Source organism: Petaurus breviceps, unplaced genomic scaffold (genome assembly GCF_028583685.1).
Source record: "Petaurus breviceps papuanus isolate PSGF00001 unplaced genomic scaffold, PetGlider_PUasm1.0 37, whole genome shotgun sequence".
Taxonomy (NCBI): Eukaryota; Metazoa; Chordata; class Mammalia; order Diprotodontia; family Petauridae; genus Petaurus; species Petaurus breviceps.
Window position 1 is genome coordinate 108,108,040 of NW_027186296.1, and position 18,707 is coordinate 108,126,746.

The 18,707-nt window shown below is 38.3% G+C and overlaps 2 protein-coding genes across 3 annotated transcripts in view; one reads left to right on the forward strand and one right to left on the reverse strand.

Annotated features, from left to right (window-relative positions):
• The window catches only part of PDE6C (phosphodiesterase 6C), an 89,911-nt gene extending 76,673 nt beyond the window's left edge, over positions 1-13,238 (forward strand). The window contains exon 22 of the mRNA XM_069097410.1: positions 13,177-13,238. Within this exon, the coding sequence (XP_068953511.1) occupies positions 13,177-13,238 (62 nt within the window). The remainder of the gene's footprint in view (positions 1-13,176) is intronic.
• LOC138169626 (protein FRA10AC1) overlaps positions 12,597-18,707 on the reverse strand; it is a 65,204-nt gene continuing 59,093 nt past the window's right edge. For both annotated transcript variants that reach the window (XM_069099263.1, XM_069099264.1), the window contains exons 13-14: positions 18,424-18,502; positions 12,597-17,897 (exon numbers count right to left, since the gene is read on the reverse strand). In XM_069099263.1, coding sequence (XP_068955364.1) covers positions 17,855-17,897; positions 18,424-18,502 — 122 coding nt within the window. In that variant the 3' untranslated portion in view covers positions 12,597-17,854. The remainder of the gene's footprint in view (positions 17,898-18,423; positions 18,503-18,707) is intronic.

Genomic DNA, 18,707 nt, shown 5'->3' on the forward strand with positions numbered 1-18,707 from the left:
GAAAGAAAGAAAGAAAGAAAGAAAGAAAGAAAGAAAGAAAGAAAGAAGAAAGGAAGAAAGAAAGGAGGGAGGGAGAAAAAGAGAGAAAGAAAGAAACAGAAAGAGGGGAAAAGAGAGAAAGAAAGAAAGAGAAGGACAGAAAGAAAGAGAAAGAAAGAGAGGAGAGAAAGAAAGAAAGAAAAGAAGAAAAGAAAAGGAGAAAGAAAGAGAGGAAGGGAGGAAGAAATAAAGAGAGGAAGAGGAAGGAAGGAAACAAGTAAAGAAGGAAGGAAGGAAAGAAGGGAGGGAGGGAGTGAGGGAGGAAGGAAAGGAGGGAGGAATGAAGGGAGGGAGGGAAGGAAGAAGGAAGGAGGACGGGAGGGAGGGAAGGAAAGAAGGAGGACAGGAGAGAGGGAAGGAAGGAAGGAAGGAAGGAAGGAAGGAAGAAAGGAAGGAAGGAAGGAAGGAAGGAAGGAAGGAAGGAAGGAAGGAAGGAAGGAAGGAAGGAGGGAGGGACGGAAGGAAGGAAGGAAGGAAGGAAGGAAGGAAGGAAGGAAGGAAGGAAGGAAGGAAGGAAGGAAGGAAGGAAGGAAGGAAAGAAGAAGGAAGGAAAATAATAAGATTGCTTTATTTTACATGATGAGAAAAACATACCTCATTCCTCTGAACACAGGAAGAGGAAATGATTGGTCAAAGAGGCATCACTGAATAGCAGAAATGACCAGAAGCTTTGAGCCAGAAGGTTTGGGCTTTAGTCCTAAATGTTATTTTAAACCTGTGTGACTTTGGATAAGTCACTTCCCTTTTTGGACCTCAATTTCTTTATCTATAAAATTAGAAAGTTGGACTAGACAATCTCTAATATCACTTTTTTCTCAAATCTTCTGTGATTGGAAGGCCATGCTCTATCAGTTCCAAGACATTTCTCCCACATTAGCTTATCATGGTGCCATCTGCTGCTGACCTGACCATAAATTTTCACCAGTAGAATCAATACATCAGATTACAGGTCACAAGCAGTAATGAGAAAAATGAGTTCCCCTTCATCATCCACTCCAAATGACACCTTGGAAAATGTGACAGCCCTTGATGCTTTATATTTAGGTTTGCAAATTCAGTATTCAAGAGGCTACTGAGGAATTCTCAACTTCATAAAGAAGATATGGCCCATATCAAATAGTCATCAAAATAACTCTCCATATAACATTATTTAAAACTATTCTTCATAATAGCATTCTAAAAGCTTTAAAGGAAAAAGCCAGAAGTTTGCCTAGAAATCTCTGGCTAAATGCTATTAGAGATTTAGCAAAGACTAGCAAAAATAGAATTGAAACATCCATCAGGAGAAAAGTTCAGATTTCTTGTTCCTTTTCATAAGTAATCTGTAATGACCAATGGATGAAGCAAAGGTCTCTCTTATCCCTACTTCTCTCCAAACTTTACCCTAATCACACAATTAAAAATTCTCTGGTCTAGGGTTTTTCTTTCAATTACTTCTTTAAAAATCCCTTCTCTTTTGTATGCTGGGAAAAGTCCTAGAAGTTTTGGACACATGTAGATCCCTAACGACTGTTGCCCCAATCCATGACTGCTGCAAATATAATATTTTGATATTAATTATTTTTAAAAGGGATAACATGAAGGAGAGGAAAAAGACAGATTTCAAATGGGCTATAAATATTCCACAGAGTTAGGTTTCTATTTCACAGAAATACTTCCTAGAAATGACATGGAAAGATAGTGAAAGACACTGTTCTTCAAACCATGCTGACCACACAAGGAAACATGTAAAAAGTGGCTCTTCAATTGATCCTAGGCTAAAGTTTTTTTCTCAGTAAAGCAGTGACCCAAAGTATTTATGGAGCAAAGGTCTGAGAATAACAAAGCTCAGATTACAAATCTGTAAACCTTACAAAACTATTTTCTAGAAAAATTCCTACATTTGCCCCTGGATGTCATAAAGCCTCTAATCTGATTAGGTACTGAGTCACCTTTATTAAAGGCTGGGTTTGTGTGGCTTTTGATCAAATACCTAAAGAGAATGAAATTTTTTCTTAAGAATCATCTTTTAAAATTCTGTTATACTATGAGGGTGGGGGAGTTCCCTAAATGTTTTTGTGCCATAGATCCCTTTGACAGTCTGGTGAAGCCTATGGAGACATTCCCCAAATAATGCTTTTGAAGGAATAAAACAAAATACATAGGATTACAAAGGAAATCAATTATACTGAGATATACTTAGCTCTCTCTATACATACATATGTGTGGAGAGAGAGAGACAGAGAGAGAGAGAGAGAGACAGAGAGAGAGAGAGACAGAGAGAGAGAGAGACAGAGAGACAGAGAGAGAGACAGAGAGAGACAGAGAGAGAGAGAAAGAGAGAGAGACAGAGAGAGAGAGAGAGAGAGAGAGAGAGAGAGAGCACATGTACCCCACATTAAGAAATGCAGAATCTGAAGCAGACAGGTTAGTTCTGCAGAATTTTTTTCTTTTTCCCCACTTAAAATCTGTACCATAATGGAGGGGATGTAGTGAGAAGTATATGTGACATAAAAACAAACAAAAAAATTACTTTGTAAAAAGATGGAGAGCTACCAAATGAAGGGAAAATGCTCCCAACACATTTCAATTGTTCAAGATGGGAGGGACACTGCTATATGAATGTCCATTGAGGTAAGGCAGCATGGGGCCTAGCTGGGCAACTTCCATCTTCCCCAAAGTGACTTCCCCCTGCATCAGAAGGCTTTCATTTCTTGCTGCACCTGCCTCATATCCAGCCATGGGCAAGAAGAAGAATAAGGCCTTCCTAATTATACAGCAGAGTGATTCCTATCTGTATCAGGTACTTGAGGGTAGAGGAAGAGGAAAGTTAGTGGGGAGCGAGGATTTCCAACTCCTACTGCACCATTTTCTGGCTAATCTCCAGACTTCAGAGGGAAGAAAAGTAATGAAATGGCATCTTCTATGTGACCATCTGACTGTGTGCTTTCCATCTTGTGCTGCACTTTTCTTCAGCCTCCTCTGAGAAGAGTGACATCTTCCATTCAATGATCAACATTTTTACACCTAGTCAGACCCTACACATCCCAACAGTTCTGAAACCCTGTACGTCACTGCCCAAACCCCATTCCCCATCCTCCACCACACAATTCCTTATTCCCATTCCCTTTAACCCTCTCACCCCAAAGTAATAATCGAATGCCACTCACCCCTTCCACTGCACCTTCTAGAATGCCTGTTCCATAGATAAAAAAAACTTCTCATCTTAAAAGTTTTCTTCTCCCAATCTGTGTTCTAGCTGTTATTGAAACCTGGCTCTCCTATGATGATACCACTTACTTGACCACGATTTTCACTACTGGCTGCACCTTTGCTCATTGGTTGAGGACGGGGGTCAGAGGGAGGGTTGGAATACTCCATGCTCCTCATTGCTACTTCCAGGTTTTCCCACGACATCCATCACTCTCCTCCTCTGAGGTTCATGCCATTCATATCTACCAATCAGAAGCCTTACAATTGTTGGCTACAGACCTCCACAATTTTTCTATTTTTCCCAACTCCTGCCTTCCTACTTGGGAATTTCAACATACACATTAATTCTTCTCTCAAATACCTTAACCACTCAGTTCCTCAACCTGCTTATTTCCCAAGACCTACTTCTCTACCACACCTCAACCAAATACCACAAATGTACCACTTCCATGTTCAGGAACCTGAAAAGCCCTTTATCTGACCATAATCTATCAGTTTCCCACCTCTTTATCTGACTTCCCTTACCAAATCCTAATTTTCATCTACACTGTGATCTCTCATCCCTTGACCCCTCAGTTATCTCCCAGGTCATCTCCCCTGAACTAGCCACTCTCTCCTCTTTCCATATCTTGACTCCTCAGTGAACCGGTTCAGTTCTATACTAGTTTCTTCTTTTGAGTTCCTAACTCCCTTATATCACCAATTGCATCCTGCCAAGCTTCTACCTTAGATCACTTCCACCATTCATTGCCTTCACTTTTACACATGCTGCTGAACAAAGGTAGAGGAAAAATCACACAAATTGAGTCCACTAAAATTTATGTTACACAACCTTAACTGGGCCCTTACTGTGACCAAGCAGTCCTACTATAGCTCACTCATCAACTCCATATCCTACTGTCCAAAGTGGCTCTTCCAAACCTCCTATAGATCATCATCCAAAACACATTCCCTCTTCAAACTTCCCAGGGCTTCCCTTGTTCTCTCCCTCTCAGCTGAAAACCTTGCTTCATATTTTACTGAAAAAAAATTGAGGTCATTGACTATGAATTACCCCTTCCCCCTCTTCCTCATTTCATATTACTTGTGGACCTTCTGCCACTCTCTCCTCCTTCACCCCTGTCTCACATGAAGAAGTGACCTTATTCCTTAACTAGGCACAAGCAATCTCATTCCATACTGACTTTTCTCAGGCGAGAAGACCTCAAATCCATGTATACAAGTGCTCTGGGTCTCCCATTTCCTGCAAGGTGTCCCCTGAAGAAAGGTTGCTTGTGGCCAGGCATCTTCCATACATCCCAAAGCTAGCCCTTCCATCTGTACCAGCACAAGGCATTTGTCACCTCCTACTGCCAGCCCAGTTTGCCAGCTGAGATGCAGATAACATTCTGTGTAAATAGCAGCCTTCCCTTCAACTTTAGGCTTCCCATCTTCTGCTGTGCTTGTCCTTTGAGGGAATGGTTCCCTTTACTCAATGATGAACATTTTCATACCTAGTAACACCCATCATATTCCAGTGACTCTGAACTCCTGTAGCTCACCATCCAAAACACATTCCTCACCCTTTACTACCCAATTCCTTATTTCCACGCCCTCAATCTTCGCAGCCCAAAGTTTTATCCTACCGTGTTTCCCCGATAATAAGACCTATCCCGAAAATAAGCCCTCCCCTTACTGTGTAAGATTCCTCTAAAATAAGCCCTTCCCCAAAAATAAACCCTATTGAGATTGCTACTGTAGTGAAGGTGATCCCCTGCGCTACACGCTACATTACGGTACCCTCTGTATGCACCGTCCCCTTCCCCCCCGTGAAACGCACGCCGCGCTCCGAGCTGCATCCAATCAGAGCTGCAGCAGTGAGTGCGTCATCCTGTTCTTCCCCAGTGATTTGCTTAATGAATAAAGGTACATTTTTTTGTTCACATTTACCTGTTTATTAAAATTGCTGTCAATGTTCATTAAAATAAGCCCTCCCCTGAAAATAAGCCCTCTGGTGTTTTTCTGTCCAAAAAATTAATAAGACAGTGTCTTATTATCGGGGAAACATGGTAACACCATCCAGACCTCCACTGTGCCTTCTGGAATGCCTGTTCCATAGGCAACAAACTTCCCTTCATCTTAAATATATTCCTCTCCCACTTCTTTCATCTACTAGTTCTCACTGAAATCTGACTTTTTCCTGATGACACAGCCTCCCTGGCTACCCTTTCATTCTCCTCAAGGTGGAGGACTTGGAATGTTCCTTTTGCCACATTGCCACTTCCCATTTCTCCTTCCTTTATCACTCTCTTCCTTTGAGGTTCCTGCTATTCACACCTACCATCCAATTAAAATCCTAGTAGCTGTTGTCAATAGACCCCCATGTCATTCTTCTTCCTTCCTCATTAAATGACAATTTTTCTCTTCTCCCCACTCCTGCCCTCATATTAGGGGACTTCAACATACATATTAATTATCCTTCAAATACTCTTAACCACTCACTTCTTCATCCTAGTCACTTCCCATGAACTATTCCTCTACCCAACCATAGCCACACACAAAGATAATCCTATCCTTGATCTTGTTGTCACCCACAAATGTACCATCTCCATGTTCAAGAATTCTAAAATCCCCTTATCTGACCATACTCTATTGGCTTTTTACTTCTGTCTTTCCTTATCAAACCCTGTTCTTTGTAATATACCATGACCTTCAATCCCTTGACACCTCAATTACCTACCAGGCCATCTCCCCTGCACTAGCCACTCTCATCTCCCCAGCTTGACTCCTTGAATCAATTCAACCCTACAATGATCTCTTTTCTTGAATCCCTAGCCCCTTTATCACATCATTGATTATGCCCATCCAAACCTTAGCCTTGGATCAGTCCCTCCATTCATTGCTTTTGCTCCTACATATGTGCTGCTGAACAAAAGTGGAGAAAATCGTGCAACCATTCTGACTAGGTCCACTACAAATTTATATTATGTAACCTCTATTGGGCCCTCACTGATGCTAGGCAATGGTATTATAACTCCCTTATCCACTCTCTATACCACTCTCTACAGTGGTTCTTCCAAATCTTTTTTTACTTCCAAACCTTTTCATCTCTCTTCAAACCTCCTGTGACTCCTCTCCCCACCCCCCCTTCCCCAGGTCTCTCCGCTGACTCATATTTTACAGAAAAAATTGAGGATATTTCCTGTGGACTCTCTCTTCTCCCCTCTTCCTCATCTCCTATCATTCAGATACCTTCTGACACTCTCTCCTCCCTCCTTCAATCTTATCTCACATGATGAAGTGGCCTTATTCCTTTTTTGCTGTCTATTTGTTGTCACTTTTCATGATTCCATTTGAGGTTTTCTTGGGAATGATACTGGAGAGATCTGCCATTTCCTTCTCCAGCTCATTCTACAGATGATGAAATTGAGCAAATAGGATTAAATGACTTGCCCAGGGTCACACTGCTAGCAAGTGTCTGAGACCAGATTTGAACTCAAAGAGATGAGTCTTGATTCCAAACCTAATTCTCTGTCCACTGAGCCACCTAGCTGCTAAGCCTAATAACCCCTCTACTTGTTCCAGTGATCCCTTTTCATCCTTTCTCCTCCACAAGATAGTCCTGTCATCCCCACTCTTTCATTTTTTTTTTTAAAGCAATCAGGGTTAAGTAACTTGCTCAAGGTTACATGGCCAAGTTATTTCTGGGTGTGGTGCTGAGTATCTGAGTCCGGGATTTGATCCAGGTCATCCTGACACTGGAGCCAGTGCTCTTACTCGCTGAGCCACCTGGCCGCCCCTTTCATTTATTTTCGACCTCTCCTCTACTGGCTCACTTCCTATTGCCTACAAATATACCCACCATCTCCCTTATCCTGAAAAAAAGCCCTCACTTGACCCTTTGATCCCCACTATTATCCTCTATCTCTTCTGTCCTTTGTAGCTAACCTCCTCAAAAAGACCATCTACAATAGATGCCTCCATTTTCTCTCCTCTCTCTTCTTAACCCCTTATAATCTGTCTTTAGACCTCCAACATTCCATTGACATTTTTCTCTCCAAAGTTACCAATGATCTCTTAAATGTCAAACCTGATGGCTTTTTCTCAATCCTCATTCTCCTCAACCTCTTTGTGACCTCTGAGACCATTGATCACCTTCATCTCTTTGATACTCTTCTCTCTAAGCTTTGGGATACACTCTCTCCTGGCTTTCTTCCTCTCTATCTGATGTCTCCTTCTCTGTCTCCTCTTCCAGATCATGCTATAGATGGCTGTCAGGGTTCTGTCCTGGGGCCTCTTCTCTTTTCCCACCAAAGTAATTTTCCTGAAATGCAGGTCTGACCATGTCATCTCCTCTCAGTATATTCCCGGAATAGGTTCTCTATTGCCTTTAGGATCAAATATAAAATCTACAGTTGGGTGTTCAAAGCCCTTCATAACCTACCCCTATCCCACCTTTTCAGTCTTTTAACACCTTACATACTTCCATGCTCTCTTTGATCCTGTGACACTAGCCATCTTTTTGTATACAAATGAGACATTCCAGTTCTCAGCTCCAGGTATTTTCTCTGGCTGTTCCCCATTCCTGGAATGTTCCCCCTCCTCATCTTCACATAACTGACCTCCCTGGCTTCTTTAAGTCTCAACTAAAATCCCATTTTTCTACAGGAAGCCTTTCCCAACCAATCTTAATCCTAGTGCCTTCTTTCTTTTAATCATTTCCTACTTATCCTGTATATAGTTTATTTGTATAGATTTGTTTGCTTGTTGTCTCCACCATTAGATTATGAGCTCTTTGAAGGCAGAAAACTTTTTCTTCTTTTTATATCTTCAGTAATTAGCACATGCCTGGCACATAGTAGGCATACATATTGACTGGAGAGAAAATAAATGTTTGTTCACTGAAAAAATTAATTAAAAGTCACATGCTGTGTTTCAGTAACAATTTAAGACAATGAAACTCTAGGATTATTATTTATATGTTTGGCTATACATCACTGTTAAAAACCAAAAAACTGACACATTCATAACTGGAATTATGCATATAATCCATTGATGGACAAAGATTTGTTAGGTTAGAGATCTTATGCTTCATTTATAAGTTATCACTGATTGAAAATATTGAAGGAACCTATAGGAAATGCAAAGTGGGTAGAAGGTTAATTGGTAGAATTTGAGGGTTATGATTTACTGCCTTGCAGTAATGATCCTGGTGAAGGCCAGAGAGCTTTTGCAAAGCTAATGATTAGAGTTGAAAACAGAAAGGTAAATAAGACTATTAAGTAGTAAATATTCTCTTTATTTTTTCCTACTAGACATTAGCCCAATGGTGTCCAAATAGGATTTTGATGTGTCCTGACCTTAGGGCAACTAGATCATCATGTTCCCCATGTGACCATTATGGTAGGTGCTGACGTGATGGGGGCAGTGAGGAGGCAGGATGATGTTTATCACTGCCCTAAGTTTAACTACTTACAAAATAAATAGTCCAGTGTTGTAAGGTTGATTTGGGTTTCTTAGCAAAGAATTTAGAGTGCCTCTTCAACTTATATGAGCTGCAAAATAGAGAGATGTCTAGCTTCCTGGCAGTGAAAGGGAAACTTGTTCAGAGCTCAGCTGAAGTGGTAGGTATTGTACTTATAGTGTGCCAAGGCACTTAGGAGTCTCTGATAAATTTCTGAGATGTTAATTTGCTCACTTAAAGGGAATTTCAGTTTAATACAAGCAATATTACCTCTCCTCATTTCCTAAGAGTCCAGATCACCAAAATCTCAACTGGGACCTTATTGCAGCAAGGCCATCCTTGTACATCTCACCAATGAAACATCTATCCCACTAATCATATACCTTTTCCAAGTCTTTTCATTTTTCTTCAAACTTTCCATCCCTCCCCTACTTCCACATCTTCTCACCTGAGAATCTTGCCTCTTATTTTGCTGAAAAAAGATGACATTCTTACTTAGCCCCAATTGCCCTCCAAAAGGCAAAAAAAAAATGACATTCACCAAGAGCTCCCTTTTCTGCCCTTCTCTTCATCTAGTGTTATATAGATATCTACTACTATTACTTCCTTTACTTTGGTCTCATGAGAAGGGGTGGCCCTTCTCATTGCCAAAGCAAATCCCTCTACTTCTCACATCTCATCTTTTCCTCTAGCAAACCATTCCCTCTATCATCCCCACTCTGTTACTAATTTTAAATCCTTTCCCATGTACTGGCTGCTTCCCTAATGCCTACGACCTCAAAAAACACCTAGTTTAATTATTGATCCCCACTGGCTATCATCCTATGTATCTCCAATTAAACTCTTTGAGAAAGTCATCTACAAAAAGGAAAAAGATCAACAATAACAATTGCTAACATGTATATAGCACTTACTATGTACCACACTATGCTAAGCACTTTACAAATATTCTCTCACTTGACCCTCATGACAATCTTGGGAGGTAGCTGCTATATTATCCCCTTTTTTACAGTTGAGGAAACTGAGGCAAACAAAGTTTAAGTGACTCACCCAAGGCCATACAGTTAGTGTCTGAGGTCAGAGTTGAATGCAAGTCTTTCTGACTCCAGACCCAGCCCTCTATTCACTGTACCAGCTACCTGCCTAATGGAATGGAAGCTTTTGGAGAAGGTCACATCAGAGTGTGAATGAATGAATGAGTACTACAGACAAAAAGTTAAGACCAGGGGATCAATTTTCATATAAGGATGCAGTACAGCATAGCATAGGTCTAAGTAAGAAAAAAGCCCAGGAGACCAAGGCAAGAAACAACAGGGTAGGCTAGATCCAGAAAGGCAAGCAGAGCTCAGGGTCTGAGAAAGTAGATAAAGTCATAGAAGAAAAAGAGGTAGGTCAAAGAAGCACAGAACCAAGCCTTAGAAAAGAACCTCAGAGGCTACTTAGTCCCAACTATAACTGAAGATCAACCCCTTTATAATCATAAGCATGTAGTAAGCATGGGCCAGGTGGGTCAGAATTCCCAGCCCACAGTTCCAGGGTTTTTGGTGGTGGTTATTATTCAATTGTGTCTGACTCTGTGACCCATTTGGGGTTTTCTTGGCAAAGATATTGGACTGGTTTGCCATTTCCTTCTTCAGATCATATCACAGATGAGGAATTGAGGCAAACAGGGTTAAGTGACTTTTTCTGGGTGACACAGCTCATCATATCTGAGACTGGATTTGAACTCATGAAGATGAATCTTTCTCATTCCAAACCCCAAACTCCATCTACTCTGCCACCTAGATGCCCCATGGTTCTGGGATACTTTACCATTTCAAGATCTTCTGATTTCTCTCAAACATTCCTTCCCCCTTCCTCCAAGGGGATGGTAGTACAGGTTCCAGGGTGTGCCAATATGTCTGGCCCACGACTGATGTATCTTTGTCAACAATATACTTAACAAGAAGAGATCATTAGGATTTTACAGTGAAGAGGAATCCAGCCCCCAATTTTTATGAAGTTCTTCCTTACATTAAGAGGCAATGTAGTGCAGAATTCACTGGACTGGGAGTTAGAAAGACCTGGCCTCAGATCCTGTCTCAGATATCTACTAGCTATGTGTCCTTGGGAAAGTTGCTTAAATTCCCTGGGCCCCAGTTTCCTTAATTTCCTTAAAATTAATAGTGTTGGACTTGATGGCCTCTTAAGGTCCCTTCCAGTTGTCTCAACCTGTGATCCTTTGATGAAGCCTAAATCTGCCCCATGAAACTTCTTTCCAGTGCTCCAATTCTGCCTTCTAGGGCCAAGTAGAACAATGATATTGTCCCAAGAAGATCAGTGTTAACAAATGAAGTTTTGGTCTTTGATTCTAGGCCAGAGACTATTTGCTCAAGCTGTATCTATTTTTATGATCCTAGTCCAGGATGCTTAAATTTTGAGGGTCAAGCTGACACATACCAGCTCTGGGACTTTGCAAGTCAATTAAGCTCTCAGGCAACTCTTCAAGACTACAAGTCACAAAACCGGTGGCTATCTGCATCGGAAGAGGGTTTGCTCACCTAAGAGTTCAGCTTACATTTGGATAGTGCTTACTCTGTGCCAGGTATTATGCTAGGTGCTTTACGATTATTGTCTCATTTGATCCTCACAACCCTGGAAGGTAGATGCTCATCATCCCTATTTTTTACAGATGAGGAAACTGAGGCAAACAGTTTAAGCAACTTGCCTAGGGTCATACAACTATTAAGTGTCAGGTATTTAATGTAAATAAAAGATTAAAATAAATAAGAATTTTAATTAGCAGAGATCCCACTGAGATAGCTAGGTGGTATAGTGCCTACAGCAACGGGTTTAGAATCAGGAAGATCTGAGTTCTAATTTGGCCTCAAACACTTACTAGCTGTGTGACCCTGGGCAAGTCACTTAACCTGTTTGACTCAGTTTCCTCAAGTGAAGACAAGGATAATAATAGCACCTACCTCCCAGGGTAGTTGTGAGGATCAAATGAAATATTTATAAAGAGCTCAGCCCAGTTCCTGATACATAGTAGGCACTCAACAAGTACTTATTCACCTCTCTTTCCATTGATTATGGGATAACAAGAATCAGGCTTCTTATGTTACCTAGCTGTCCTATCATATGTGCTAGACTGTTTTACTGAACATGAATAAGCTGTCTGCTTTAAAGGAAAACATAACCAGTTTAATGATAGCAGATATGACTGTTGGTAAGATTTTTGGTAATGCTACTCTGTATGTTTTAACACTCCTCAAATCTCACTACAAACATACATACACACACACACACACACACACACACACACACCACCCTGTTACTGAATAGCAAAAACATTAAAACAAGTTTAGACAATTTTACTTCATAATGGCCCTTGCAATAACTGAAGGTACTCTGTGATGTTATAAGACCAAAACTGAAACCACTGAACTAAATGAGACCTAATTTTTAATGAATATTTATTTTTTTAAATATTTAAAATATGATAAATAGCTCATGGAAATGAATGGTAATATCCACTTAGCTTTGATTATCTTGGCCTACTTTTCTGCTAAATTACTTCAGAGGAAAATTCAACATACACATAAAAGCTAAATTAGCATTAACCAGTTTCATTCATTCTATGAAATATAGCCAAATATTTCCCAAAGTAGGAAACTGATTATGTGACATGTTTTAATACAGGTGGAAAGGGTCGAAAATAACCTATTAACATGGTGATCCACAGCTTTCAAATGTAAGTTTTAATTCTGATATTGTTATGTTAACATAAGTGTAGCTGACATTATCGGTCTCCACTGAAAAGAACATAAGACCAATAAAATCAAATCTGTGGAATCATTCTGGAAATGTTAACACTTAGAAAAGGGAGATTTACTAAACTTTTAAATGGGGAATAGTGCTTTATTAGAAATAAGCTGTATAATTTCTTAGAAAATGAATTTTTTTATTTTCCAGTCAATAAACAGGTCACATACTCTTTATACCAAGTATTTAATTTTTTTTTACTCAACCATCTTGCTTCTTGATTCATTTTTGTCTTTTGCGAGTGATGCCTCTCCATCTTATAATTTAATTCTCTACTCCAGCTTCACCACACATATACACACATAAACAAAGTGTTCTTCAATAATTATTTTTAAAATAGTCCAATCATACTTTTTTGAAATGCCAAATCAAGCATTTTACCTATTAAACTCTTCCAATATGGATGGTTCAGTGTGTGTTTGTCTTTTGAAAAATGAAGATGTTAATGAATACATCATCCTTTAATGGGAGTCATCTATTCAATTAATCAATTTTTAAAAAGGTACAACTAGTGAATCTGAATTCAACTTAGTCAAATTTGAATGGTCAAATACTGTGGTTTCTCAAAATTAAATGACCAATTTGGGTATTAAAGTTAATAATACATAGAAAGCAAAAACTAAAAGGTTATTGACATTTAAAAGATGTATGGAATATAAATTAACTTATCTTAATACTTTTGCTTTGTTTTTCACTAGGTGAAGAAGATTTTAGAAGTACTAATGATGATAAAAAGTCCAAAACGTGTCAAATTTTGTAATGTAATCCAATGAGACTAAGTCACAAAGATTTCTTGCTGCTAGAGAAAAATTGAAAATAACTAAAGAGTTTCCATGGGTTAACTAAGTACAAAACAATAAAACAAAAAAACTATCAAAAACAGTAAAATGTACAAGAATGGATACGAACTTTCAATCTCAAATCTTAGGTTTGGGGGATTTTTTTTTTTTTGCTTTTTGGAGGGGGGGAAGGCAGGGCAATTGGGGTTAAGTGACTTGCCCAAGGTCACACAGCTAGTAAGTGTGTCAAGCATCTAAGACCACATTTGAACTCAGTACCCCTGACTACAGGGCTGGCACTCTGTTCACTGTGCCATGTAGCCACCCCCTCAAATCTTAGGTTTTAAAATTAAATCATGTATAATCTATGCACTATCCACAAAACTTTTAATAAAACTATTTGTTAGAAATCAGTTTCCTTCTAATACGTGAAGCCAGCTTTCAGTCAAAATTCTTCAAGTCAACAAGTTTGGATACAAGAAACAAGGAATACAAGATGAAGAGACCTAGTACTCAAGATTTCCTCCATCTGGAACATCATCCTTTTTTTCTCCATATTTCTCATTTGATTCTTTAATTGTTTAGAGTATATCACTTCCCAATAATATAATAATATTAATTATAATCATAGTTTTATGTCAACAGAGGCTCAAAGCATATCTCTCCTATTGCCTGAACCTTTGTGACAATATTTTAAGTTAAAAAAAGCTCATGTCCTCACAAAAAATTCTATCTCTTCAGCTTCATACACACACAATAAATATATGTATTTGTGTAAAATTTTTAATACTTCTGGAATTATTTTCCAAACATTTAAAAAGTATTATTTTGACAAATAAAACTGGGGAAAACATAACTTTGAACATATGGTAAATTTCTTGAGGCTACAGTAACTTAAAGCTAAAAATAAACAGAAATAATCTACTTCAGAATAAAACAGAATGTCAAAAGATTTCTAAATTGGAATAGACTGACAGCAATTCAAGACACCTGGAGGACTCTTTTATTCTTAGAAATGAATGTAAATATATCCTACTCTGCACTAACAATTTCATTTTAAGCAGCAAAATAAAGTTTTATTGACAAATTTCCATCTTAATATTCTTTAATGATACTCATTAAGGGCATGTATGACTGGATATGAAAGTAGGCCGTGTACAGGGCAAAAAAAAAATAGACTCAGTTCACTGGTATACATAAAAAAGTTAAAAGGTCTTCAAACTGGGTAGATTCTCTATGGAGGATTTATTGGAAGACTGGGTAAAAAATGCACTAGAGGAAGAGGGGTGGCAAAATCTACTAGTGTTATTACACTATTGGGTGTATTCGTTCCAATGAGACCATGGCTCCTTAAAATACTGGAGTACAAGTAATTAATACCCTAAAATTGATTTTTCCTATATTCAATGGTACAACAATGGCATAAACAAAATCTGAAGTAACAAGATAGATTTTTTAAAATATTCAAACCGAATATATATATCTAAAAGACTGTTTTTCTGTGAAGCATGCAACACTATTCAGGTCTTCAGGGCCAGCTAATGGACTACATAAAATCAATCTCATTTATAATCATACCTCATTTTAATCCAATTTGATGTTGACTAGAATGATCCACCACCTTATTCATGGCTGTTTCCAGAAGTCAAATCACAGAGTTACATCCTGAGCTGGAAAAGACCTTAGAAGTCATCTAATCCAACTCCTTCATTTTATAAATAAAGAAGAATAGAAAGGGGTAAAGTATCAGGCTCAAGGTCAAACTGCTAATAAATTACAGTCAGAAACTGAAAGCAGGTGGCCTCAATCTAGCATTTTTTCTATGATACCATTTGCCTTTTATTTTCAAAGTACAAAAGTTCGCTACCATTGGGGCTATTCAGAAAAATGTGTTGCAGTCTCTGAAGGCAATTTTCAGTCACAACTTATATTGCTACTGACTTTGATAAATATTCTAAATTTCCAATTATGAAATGAAGTATTGAGTTTACAACAGTACTATAAAGGTTTCCTGGTTTTATCCTCACCCTCTCCCTCAAAGAACTTAGATTATATGTTTTGTAGCAAAAAATAGCAACAGATTAACTCCAAAGTCCCCAGAGATCCACTGATAAACTGTCTTCTAGCAAATGGATTAAGCTCTAGTAAAGCTTGTGTGGTAACAAAGAATTAACCTTAAATCCATTACCTTATTTTAAAGAGGCTCTTTAAGTAGATTTTCTCTATTATTTAAACATAATATTTTCTTACATAAATATTTCTTACATTATGTCAACTACTTATGTATAATCCTCTGTTTCATTAAATGTCCATTTTTTTCTCCCATAGGATTCTATTCAGTTTTTTTCTTGGTAATAGACCTATATCTTTTGCCTTCTGAAATATCTTATTCTAAACATTTTGCCCCTTTATAATCATGGTGGCTAAATCCTATGTAATCCTGGCTATGGCTCCTCAGTTCTTGAATTCTTTCTTTCTGGCTGCTTCAAGCAATTTCTCCTTTGACTTGCAAGCTCTGGATTTTGACTATGATGTTTCTCAGAGTTTTCATTTAGGGGTAACTTTTAGGAAGTGACCCATGGTTTCCACTTTGCCCTTCGGTTCTAAGAAATTTGAAGGTTTTTTTTTTTTTTAAAGATTTCTTGAAATAGGATGTTTTAAGCTCAGTTTTTGTTTATGGATTTCAGGTAGTTCAATGATTCATAAAATTTTCTCCTTGATCTGTTTCCAGGTCAACTGGCTATATTACATTTTTATACCTCTGAAGGCTGGGTTAGATGCTGTAGGTAGGAGGGAAAAGGGGGAAAAGGAGTAACTGCTTACCCCTCTTTTCCTCTTCCCCATCAACAAAATAAAATCAACAACTTTTACAGAAAATGACTATTTCATAGACAGAGAGATCAGAGAAAACATTTTGTAGTAGGATATTTTTGTAGGCAATTAACCAAACCAGTAAAAACACTTACTATAGGCCATCCACATAGTTTCATAATATGAAGTCTTCTATTGTAACAATGGACTAGACCGTGATTTCCTTGGTATAGGAAAACCCTTTAGTAATGTAGACTGGCATCTGCTCTGCAACATGAGAGTCTTAGAGATTTATCTAGGGGCACAGAGAGGTTAAATGACTTGCCCAGATCATGAAGCCAGTATGTGCCAGAGGCAAAACATGAACCTACATTTTTCTGTTGAAAACAGAGGCTAGGTGTAATAAGAATGTAAATTTTAAAGATCTTCCCTGCCCCTAGGCTAATGTGCACCTGATGCCTGGGGTGGAGGAGGCTTGTTTTTCAGTAGATACTTCTTGATTGGCCAGTGAGTCAATAAGGTTGTTACATTCTCTGAGCCAGGAGAAGGCTATATAAGCCCTGATGTGTAGCTTTGGTTTTGGGACTCACTTTGAGAAGTGTTCTGTGATTTGATCTGAATTCTGGGAAGTCGTTGTTGAGAGTCCCCCGGCTTTGAAAAACCCAGAATGTGGAAACCCAGATGTTGACTGGGTATGGATGTAATGGTTGGACAGTTTGGAAATCTGTCTACTTGATGTTTCTGTCTTGATAATTATGCCTGTATACTTTGAGGTTCAGGGTGCTGACCTTTTCTCCTGAACAAGGTAAACGATATATGTCTGACTGATTAAAGTAAGCTTGTTAACCCACTTTGAGTTGCTTTCCTTTAACAAAGCAGATCCAAGAACCTGTGGTAGCTGCAAACCCTGAGGACGCTTGGGGTGCTTGCTGCTACACTAGGTCTCTAAGCACTTGGGCACACTTCACTATAATGATATTCCCTATAGAATGACTTTACCTATAACACACTACAGAAAGTGTCTCACTTCTAAGAAGTAATTTAAACAAAGAACATACTATCAAGCAAGGAACAAAACACATACTGAAACTGATTTTCTAAAGATAATCATCTGTAAATTTAATAGAAGGGAAAAAGGCCTACCTTGTCAATATCACTTCCCAACTCCTACCTCCTTCTTCCCTCCCCTCATCTCAAGTAGAGGTTCTGCAAGAACCAGCTGGCTCCTCTGTTCCTTAGCAAAACAAATTCTATTTAGGAATGTACAAAAAAGGACAGAGGTAAGACCAGTATGCTTCTTACGGTTTTCTCCAGCAAACTTCTACTCCTAACTATAAGAGTTCTACATATGGCTTTCATAGCATCACAGAGAAATAGCTAGAAAATAAGAATTGTCCTCTACGGTCAAATATGAGCTGGACTTGAGGAAGAAATCTGGGGGAAAGCATGCAGGAAGTTTTTTTTTTCCTTTCTACAAACAGTATTTCAAAATCACATCATCTTTCTTGAAAATTTGTCCAAATTAACCAGTGATGAAACTGACTTTGTGGCCAATGATTTAAGCCTCTACAGAAATAATTGGCTGTATAGGTTATGCAGAACTGCATACTGTAAAGAGTTAATATATTGTATAAAGTATATTACTGTCATATATAACTGGAAAATTGATTATTCCTAAAGAGAAACTACTCAAGTTTCAACTTGGTAGAGAAAACATAAAAGTCTAATTTAAAAAAGTTCAAGGAAGATTTTCACATTGAGGAATAAAGGCTCTATCATTGATATTTCACAGAAATAAATCTTGAAAATATTCATCAAACTCTTCTTCCCTGTTAAAAGAAAAAAAAAGGTTAGAGATTTTCCTAGAAAGGTTTATAATAATCTGATTTTTAATCTATGGAATGAAAAATGAAGGTAACCGTTACTATTTCTTTCCACACGGGACAGGTTATCCTAAGAGTTTTTAGAATATATACTATTTATATACTGTGTAAGTATATACGAGAGGGATTTAAGGAGTAGATGGATGGCCACCTGTCAGAATCTTTTTAGCTCTAAGAGTCCATGGTTCTTCATTGCAACCTTGTCTACTTTTTGTGAGACTACTAATACATACAGCCCCTGTAGTCAAGAGATGCATTTATAACAGAAGCTGGGTTCATTTCTGTTTTATCCTCTTTGTGGCTATAGACAATTAATTTGGAATAGATTCTGGTCTCCCTAAGCATGTCACCTCTGACATAAAAGCAATCATTTTTTATACTGACTGCATTAGTTGCTAAAGACAGGGCAGAATGCTAACTTTCAGCCCAGGTTTTTAAGTTTGTTGCATTGCCTATCAATAGCAAAACTTACTGTGATTTTTCATCTGTTTCCTGCACAGGACCCCTCCAAAGTTCTCCTTCTGAAGTACTTTCTTCCTCACCACAGTTTTCTGAGAAGATTAAAATGTTGAAGTTATTTTTTAGAAAAACACATTCTGAACAGCCAATAGCCCTATATTTACATTATGACCACCAACACATTAAATTAACTGTTGAGTCTAACTGCAACTTGGTTTCTATCATTGTAACATCTTGAAAACTTAATTACATTAGCCAATAACATTAAGTACCTTTTTAAAAAAATGAGTAAAACAA